The sequence below is a fragment of the Mya arenaria genome, chromosome 15, assembly GCF_026914265.1.
Source record: "Mya arenaria isolate MELC-2E11 chromosome 15, ASM2691426v1".
Taxonomy (NCBI): domain Eukaryota; kingdom Metazoa; phylum Mollusca; class Bivalvia; order Myida; family Myidae; genus Mya; species Mya arenaria.
In genome coordinates, this window is record NC_069136.1 from 2,541,964 (window position 1) to 2,551,521 (window position 9,558).

The 9,558-nt window shown below is 34.5% G+C and overlaps 1 protein-coding gene across 1 annotated transcript; it reads right to left on the reverse strand.

Annotated features, from left to right (window-relative positions):
- Positions 1-3,718: 3,718 nt before the first annotated feature.
- Positions 3,719-5,511, reverse strand: LOC128220073 (alpha-N-acetylgalactosamine-specific lectin-like). The gene is made up of 2 exons (XM_052928325.1): positions 5,305-5,511; positions 3,719-4,102 (listed from the first exon to the last, which is right to left on the reverse strand). Exons 1-2 carry the CDS (start codon positions 5,509-5,511, stop codon positions 3,719-3,721), a joined length of 591 nt encoding a protein of 196 aa, XP_052784285.1.
- Positions 5,512-9,558: the final 4,047 nt, after the last annotated feature.

Genomic DNA, 9,558 nt, shown 5'->3' on the forward strand with positions numbered 1-9,558 from the left:
GCAATGATTCATCAATAATAGATGGTCTTTGGTGACATTGACCGTGAACTGATGTAATACTTTTGAAGTTTACAAACAAATTTCAAAAGTGTCGTTTTGATCACCTTGACCATTTCAAGTTAACATTACTTTTCCTATTTATTTGATGGTATCGCATTGACATTTGGACAATGTATACTGTTTTTCAAACATATTCAAATAAATTGGCTGTGTCTTTTTAAATCTACAAGTTACAGGATTATTTAATTTCTAAACATCATTATCACACCAGGCATATCGATATTCTCCAGGAAACTTACAACTTATTATCTTTTATATCAGGGGAGCGATTTTGAATCATTTTAACCCTCTTTTTTGTCTACGTTACCTTGGCCGAGTATACATACCTGATTGAACATAACAGAACACTGAACTGAACTTTTATTCACAAGAAAATAGCAAAACAAGAACACTGTATGTGGCGTCAAGGACAAAAAGGGTAAAGTGACATGCAGTAAAAATCAAAACTCGTTATGGCGAAGTCGTCGAGACCTAGGAAAAAGGTTAGAGATAACGATCATCCGTAGGTAGGGTCGGGTTACCCGAACCAAATGTATTTTTTTAGGCCTTATTTAAACGGAAATATTTATTTAAATAAGTCATTCTCACTATAATTTGTTTCATATGTCATGCAATGCAACCTAGATACAAACAAAAATGTGTATTTACTTTCAGACATTAAATCTATATTTGTATTAGAATTACAAATTTCAATAGTAATGAAATAAAATATTGACAACAATTATGTAAACAATGTTAGGCACACACAAGTAAGTGAACAATTCATACGAGCGAAATAAATACACTAATATATAGACACATCAGTAAAATGCAGATCAAGATATAAGAAACAAACTGAAATAAATCGAAATGTGTCTTTAACAAATATCTTATTAGATACACTTATATTAAAGCACACAACTGCAATAGAAATTGCAACAGAAACATCATGGCAATACACAATACATAAGCAGATGAACAAAAACAGTTGACATGTTATACAGGGGCGGATCCAGGAATCAACGTTAGAGGGGGCGTAGCTCAGGGGCGCAACCTTTTGACATGCACCCCTCCCTCTGAACCGAAAGTGTATGGCATAAACTGTTTGCATATGGATTGGGGGTTAAGCAATCAAGAAAAATTAACAATTTGTAGTTAAAAATGATGCATTATGGGCGTATTTTATTATTTTTTATCTCCTAAATTGACATAAAAAGTAAACTTTGACGATTTAAGAGGGGGCGCGCGCCGGATGCGCCCCCCTCTAAATCCGCTAGTGTTATACATCTAAATCATGTCTCCATATCTTTTACTTTCAATAATTTCGTTTAAAACATACTATGTTATCTATAAGATTATAACCTGAACAATCAAAGATCGATTACAGACAAAGCAAGTCACACAAAACTCACACATACCCATATATAATCGTCGATAAATGTAAAGATATAATGAGTGGATGTGGAAGGCCAGCCTCAACTGCTAACATACAGCTTAGCGGTATTCATATCGTCTTCTTACAGAGTGTTGTGGCAATGGTTTAGTTCTCACATGTAATGGGGTTTTCAAGTCGCCGGTATGAGTAAAGCAAAACGCAACATCAGCGTATCATCATTTTCAGAGATATAAAACTGAAAACCCAAATAATTGTGGCGGATTATAAAAGGCTTCGTACACGAGAAATTAAGTGTGACTGTCATTCAGCTATGGGCAGTCGACGTGTATTTCAATAGTTGAAATTTGTGTTGAAAGTTACTACTGGATCGGTAGAACTACATGTTTGACAAGAGTATAATAAGTTGTGTTTTTAAACATGGAGATTTTTCATATGATTTAGAAATAAGTCCTGTTTTATTCAGTTTGAAAATATCATTGTGTTGTTTGACTAAATGCGTACATGTCCATTTGGTTGCACAAGCGCTTAAACCAGTATTAAATCTGAAAATATCGAAATTATATTGGCGTTCTAAGTTGATTTTAAAGTTCGATATGAAGTATGTTTATTGCAATGAATTCTGTTTTAGATTTGATAGTTTAAAGCATGCTTTTGATAGCTCATCCTCGAACCATAATATCATACTTTAATAATGTCCCGTCTACAGGAGACAGTTACATAACTGTTTAACTCTTGTTCTTTAAACTTTTCACTTGGGATTCGGATACACACTTCTGCCTCTCACTTGAGATTCAGATACACACTTCTGCCTCTCGCTTGATATTCAGATACGCACTTCTGCCTCTCGCTTGATATTCAGATACGCACTTCTGCCTCTCGCTTGATATTCAGATACGCACTTCTGCCTCTCGCTTGATATTCAGAAACACACTTCTGCCTCTCACTTGATATTCAGATACGCACTTCTGCCTTTCACTTGATATTCAGAAACACACTTCTGCCTCTCACTTTATATTCAGATACGCACTTCTGCCTCTCACTTTATATTCAGATACGCACTTCTGCCTCTCGCTTGATATTCAGATACGCACTTCTGCCTCTCGCTTGATATTCAGAAACACACTTCTGCCTCTCACTTGATATTCAGATACGCACTTCTGCCTCTCACTTGATATTCAGATACGCACTTCTGCCTCTCACTTGATATTCAGAAACACACTTCTGCCTCTCACTTTATATTCAGATACGCACTTCTGCCTCTCACTTGATATTCAGATACGCACTTCTGCCTCTCACTTGATATCCAGATACGCACTTCTGCCTCTCACTTGATATTCAGATACGCACTTCTGCCTCTCGCTTGATATTCAGATACGCACTTCTGCCTCTCGCTTGATATTCAGATACGCACTTCTGCCTCTCGCTTGATATTCAGATACGCACTTCCGCCTCTCGCTTGATATTCAGATACGCACTTCTGCCTCTCGCTTGATATTCAGATACGCACTTCTGTATCTCATTTGAGATCCAGAAACACACTTCTGCCTCTTACTTGATATTCAGATACACACTTGTGTCTCTCACCTAATATTCAGATACACTCATTTGCCCCTTACTTGGTATTCAGATACACACTTCTGCCTCTCACCTAATATTCAGATACACTGATTTGCCCAACACTTGGTATTCAGATACACACTTCTGCCTTTCATTTATGATTCAGACAGACACTTCTGCCTCTCACTTGATATTCAGATATATACACCCTTGTGCATCTAATTTGAGATTCAATAACACAGTTAAGTATGCAAATATATAATGTAATACATACATTTTATATGAAGAGCTTATGTTCTTTAATATATGCAACATAATGTTAATAAGCAATTCGGTTGTATAAAAGCAATTTACTGAGCGATTTATCAAATCATTTATCCCATCAATATTTGACATTGTGTTGAGCCTTTGAATCATAAAGTCCATTCGTTTCGATTTTAAAGTCGGATTATTATTCAAGTAGTCACAATAATTTTAATTACTTAAGTTTAATAAAATCGGTTGCCTTAGAACCCAATGCGTTATTATATAATGCTATGATTAAGAGTTTTTGTACTTTTCCCTTTGAACTCACAGAAATGTGTCAAACTCAACTAAAACAGTTTTAATATTGAAACCACTTTGGATTTGTTAGAAATTATTGTTTAAGTAATATATCAAAGAAAGGCATACATTATTATGGAAAATAATAGCTTTAAAATGAAATAAGCGTAGCATGAAGAACAATCAAAACCATATCGCCTTTTCACATAGATAAAACAGATAGGTAATCATCCCATCAACGTCATGCCACCCGTCGTTATATTTAATTCCAATGACATTTTCAGACGTGCCTCCATCCGGCTGTCTCTCAGCAAAATGCTCATACGCCCAGACCTCACCTGACTCCCATTTCCAGTGTCCTTCCCCATCCCGATCGTTAGCTCCGATATAGATTTTACCACTTATTCCCTTAATCTGTGTGTTGATGAAGTCCTCTTCGTCCTTACTCGTTATCGAAGCAAGCGTTGCGTTAACCTGCTTGCATGCATTCCTTGCAGCGTCCCAGCTTTTGGTGATAGGAAACAGTTGATAACAGGAAACGTCGAACATGGTCCAATCCATTTGACACTATAGAAAACATTAATAAACTATAAAAATAGATGTGAATGAGTTATTGAGGAAGTTTAATTTGTAACGCATGAACACACCAACACACACGCACGCACGCACGCACGCACGCACGCACACAAACACACACATATATGTTTTTTTTTTATCATAAATGACTTATGAGATAAACATAATTATGCCATAAATTAAAAAAAAGATTGTTTTGCATCAACCTATAAAGGACTTATGGTTTAGCGTTGAATCAACATAGTAGGCTAATAAACGAAATAGAGTGCATACAACTCTTTGATGAATAGCAATGATGAATATTACTATTTGTTAATTTAACTTGTACTTTGTGTTTACTTTTCCGTTTAGGTATAAATCCATAACTTCATATCCTCCTTCTATTACTACTACTACACTGAGAGCGACTTGGCATAACTTCATATCCTCCTTCTATTACTACTACTACACTGAGAGCGACTTGGCATAACTTCATATCCTCCTTCTATTACTACTACTACACTGAGAGCGACTTGGCATAACTTCATATCCTCCTTCTGTTACTACTACTACACTGAGAGCGACTTGGCATAACTTCATATCCTCCTTCTGTTACTACTACTACACTGAGAGCGACTTGGCATAACTTCATATCCTCCTTCTATTACTACTACTACACTGAGAGCGACTTGGCATAACTTCATATCCTTCTTCTATTACTACTACTACACTGAGAGTGACTTGGCATAACTTCATATCCTCCTTCTATTACTACTACTACACTGAGAGCGACTTGGCATAACTTCATATCCTCCTTCTATTACTACTACTACACTGAGAGCGACTTGGCATAAGTTTATATAAATCTTTACCCAATCGTTGTAAAATGATTTAGTTTATCTTTTAGCTAATTAATGATTAAACGTCAACATCAAAATGTATGCATTCCAAAACATACAAGCTACAAGAGCATAGACATTAAACATTGAAAGGGTTATAGTCGAAAACTCATGAGGAAATTTAAGTACATAACTAACATCGCAATTAGATAGTTTGTGTCATTACATGAATATGAATTCGAACAATACTTATTATACGAAAAGTTAAGCACCGCCTCTAACACCATCATTTAAACTACACCTTCTTTGATGGAGTGTTCACGTGTATTTATCTATTGATATGTATCACACGTACATATGGAAACATTAACAAACCTTGCTTACGAAGACCTTCCATTGGTTGTCGACCTGCCATTGCACCGCTCCCGTGCTGTCGCGTGACATCAGTTCACAACTGTAAGTAACTTCGTTGTACCGAGCCGCGTCACAAGATTTGCTGTACGTGTGCTCATACCCAGAACACATCGTCAGACATTGGACGGCGGACGGTGCGTTGGTCAATTCCAAAGAATTGCCCGTCATGTTTGTACTTCCATTGTATCTCTTGTAGACTCTGGAAAGTAAACGGGTACCCATTGCAAAGGCAACGAGCTGCAACAGCGAAATACAAAGCATAGTAACGTCCATTTCGAAGAGCAGCTCAATGTCCACGAAGATCGCGAAAATTGAAAGGATTGGAGACGCCTTAACAATTTTCGGACAATTTCGTTGAACAGCTTGCTCCAAACTGAGAGCGACAACCCGCCTCAGCAATTTATGGCGATTCGTTGCCGCCTTGGCGACATCTTCTATAGATTTCACCTCAAATGTGTTTTTATGTATTCTAACTGTTGGAGCTTCATATGATTTAAGAATCAATGAACAAATAATGCAGTTGATTGTTTGTTTAATGAATTATTTCTTCGAGTTTCTACGTTAGTTTTGAAGTCTTCAATAGCTGGTGCCTGTAGTTGGTATTCATCCGGAGACAATAATTGTTTAAAATGGGTTTCTATTCAAACTGCTTGATTGTTAAAACACTGAAATTATTCATCAGGGAGTATAAAGTCCCTTTTTAATCCTTTTTTGACGTTTCAGCCTAAGGCCTTATTCAAAATACTAACTAATAAAGTATTTTTAAATTTTGAGACTTAAAATATATTAATATTATAAACTATGTTTTACATTTGCCATGCTGAAACAAGTTGAACATCTTAATTCATGAATCAAGAAATGTTCATGAATACATTTATAGGTTCATAATGCAACGAGACCAGGTTTAAATTTTGGCATTTAAAAATCGTAGCCCGTTAATTTCTTCTACGCATTAGAAAAGGTACTACACAATTAGTAATCTGCTTTTATCTATAACAAGTAATTCTATCAAAGATGCACGATCAAGCTTGACTCGCTCCCACCATCGAGAGTAATACCAATCCTCACCGTAACATATTAAAGTTGCACTCTCACAGATATGCCGTTTTTACAACTTTTTTGTCTTGGAAAGAGCAAATTTTTGCGTAAATATCTACAAACCAATGATAAAAGATTGCTGACAAAAGATCAGATCGCACATTTTCATATTTCCGTTCGAAAATTTATGTTTTATGGCTTATACCGTTACCAACGGTTTATGAAAAATGCATAAAACATCATAAAACATCAATTTTTAAACTTAAATAGAAAAATCTGCGATTTTTTTTGTCACCAGTCTTAGATAACTGGTTTAGATGCATTTTTGAAAAATGGCTCGTTTTCAGACAAAAAATACAAAAAGTTGTCAAAACGTTCAATCTGTGAGAGTGCAGCTTTAAAGCTTAATCGGAGTAATCTCGATAAGGCGCCGTAATGGGAAACAGGGTCTAATACAACCTTGCTATTTTAAACTAACATTTAAAAGAACCACCAAAAATACAACTAAAAAGACAAAAAAGGAAACTTCAGCAATAAAGAACAAATACATGCCTACCACATGCTATGTACAAGTTGGTATTAAAACAATAAAAAAAGATATCTGCCTTAAACCACTTTCAAGACCATGAGCATACAACAGTTCTATTTTTCATCACTACATATTATGACAGGTTATAAACCACTTACTTACATAACCAGAAAATCCAACGGTCTCAATTTTAATTTCTCAAAGAATAGTTCAGAATGGAAACTCAATTAAATTGACTGAGTGAAACGCATTATCTTTAAAGCTTGAAGAGTTCTACAAATGTAACTGAGCTCCCTTTCAGAACATTTGTAGAACTGAATTTGTTCTTTGACCGTTCCAGAATAGTTTAAGAACGCATTTGGAAACAACAAGTGCATAACTATATATAACACTTCTCTAAGGTCCAGATCAACTGGTTATGAATATTTCATGCTATTTGGAATTCTTGAAATATTCATTAACTATTCCCGAAGTTCATGAATTGATATAAGAAATCATGAACTTTCACCGATATGTTGTTCATGAATTGTTCATGAATTGCAGTCATGAACATATGATGTCTTGTAATGATCTTTTCATGAATATTCATGAACTTTTTTCAAATTTCATAAAGTCATGTACAACTTCCCAACTTGTTGGTGTTCATTGGTCTTGAACGACTGATTTAAGGGTATTTGTGGGAAGTCTGTTTGCACTGGTTTATAAATACTCATGAACCCGTATAACGTCATTCGTCCAAGTGTAAGAAAAGAGCTGAGTTACTGCTTTTGAACAATCGGGTGTGACCTTGACAATACAAACCGGTAACATTGGTACGCCAAATTGGTATGATAATCCATATTGTTCATACAATTCCTTGAACGGTAAATACCTATTACGATCAGGTATTTTAAAGCTAACTCTTGCGAAAACTAGACCTTAGTACAATATATTTTAAATACGTTTTAATCGCAGTTAAATAAGATGTTAGTCAGACAAATACTTGTTAGCATAATCCTTTTTTGAGATATATTTCACTATAAACTATGCTTTATACGATACTTGAGGAAGCCAATTTATTGTTGATATTTTGTGTGATCTTCCTTCAACACAAATTGAAACTTTATATTCCATTAAGTATGACGTTTAATTACATAAATTGCATCAATTTCGTTAGGAAAATATTTTCTGGAACCTAACCAAACATTTGGTGCAAAGATTTAACATCTGTAATTATTTTAGTAATATTTTAGTTATTTAGTAATTGTAATATATTTTGTTGGGAAGCCAGCGGAGTGTTATTATTGAAAAACAAGATGTATATTTGATTTCTATCAATAATGATGTTTCCTTCAACCAATGAATCAAGGGATTCATTAGATCACATATTTTACTCCAGCTAGTGCAGTATTCATTAAAGTCTATGTTTATTTGACTATACAGGGTCTGGTATTCAAAATGCAACGTACGTCAATGTAATACATCATTTACTTCATTCATTTTATGGTCATACAGTATTAATTGTCTTCATTGGATCGGTCCGTCATTTATACCACGCAGTCCGATTGGCTACATTGTTCTTAGATCCAGGTAGGACCAATATTGAATACCATCCAGGTATCAAAATTTACATTCAGTATTAAGGACCTTTGTTTAAAAGATTTCTCATAATATTATTTTCTTAAATGTTGAAATCCCCAGTTATAATATGACTAACACAGTTGTAGAATCACCTTAAGTTAAGACAGACTCAAGAAGAATATGCAGTAATAGAAATGTCGCCATTTAATCAGCTTTATTATATTTAAATATTAAAATACAAGTTGGCCTTTTATATAAATGTCTTAACATATAACACGAACTTCTTTATTTTTTTAAATTCTGCAGAACGATGTCTGGACATCTTTTTTTATTTAAAAAAAAATCCATTAATATTGATAAGATATTTTTCATTTGTACACAAATCATACGCTTTGTTTGTTTGATCATTAAAGTCAAATGAGTTAAACATAATGAACTCTTATTTCAAAATATTTCCATTCTTAGTATGAGGTTGTCAGAGCTATTTTATGGTTTTAAATTACTGCAATGTCAAAGCTAATGGAGCCACTTCATCAACGGGTAATATAAGCATTTTGCTATGTAAATAATTCATAACATGTGTTATTTTAAGGTTCCACTTCAGAAAGTATAGCAAAAAAGAATTGTCAACGGGACAACAAACTTTATTTGAATCAATTACATAAACAAACACTATGGACATCAAACTGACGTTTGTTATAAATACATAATAAAGTAAATTTGCTAACCTCATCTGGGGTAATGAAGAGGACTTTTATTTCGGATCAGTTTATTAGCATAACATTCCATGTCATTATTAATTTGACGGTGTTTAGGTAACCGACAACAGTAAGATGGTGGAATGTTCGAATCTGACATGTCAAACTTCTGACTAAAACACTGGAGGTCAATTAAGGCGCTATGATTTAGTTATTGTTCATGTTTTAAAATCTATGGAATATATCAAACACGAGCGTAAAGAGCGCCGTGAAATGTTCAATAAAATTCAAAATATGAACGAGAACCTTTCTACAGTTTGATCTATTTTGTCACGTACACAATCACCCGGTTACTGAGTTTTATCATGTAGACCGCATACAGGAAAATAA

Coding starts and splice junctions, on each gene's coding strand:
- LOC128220073 (XM_052928325.1), bottom strand. CDS start 5,511: ATGACGGGCAATTCTTTGGAATTGACCAACGCACCGTCCGCCGTCCAA. Junction 4,103..5,304: donor GGAAGGTCTTCGTAAGCAAG/GTTTGTTAATGT, acceptor TGTTTTCTATAG/TGTCAAATGGATTGGACCAT.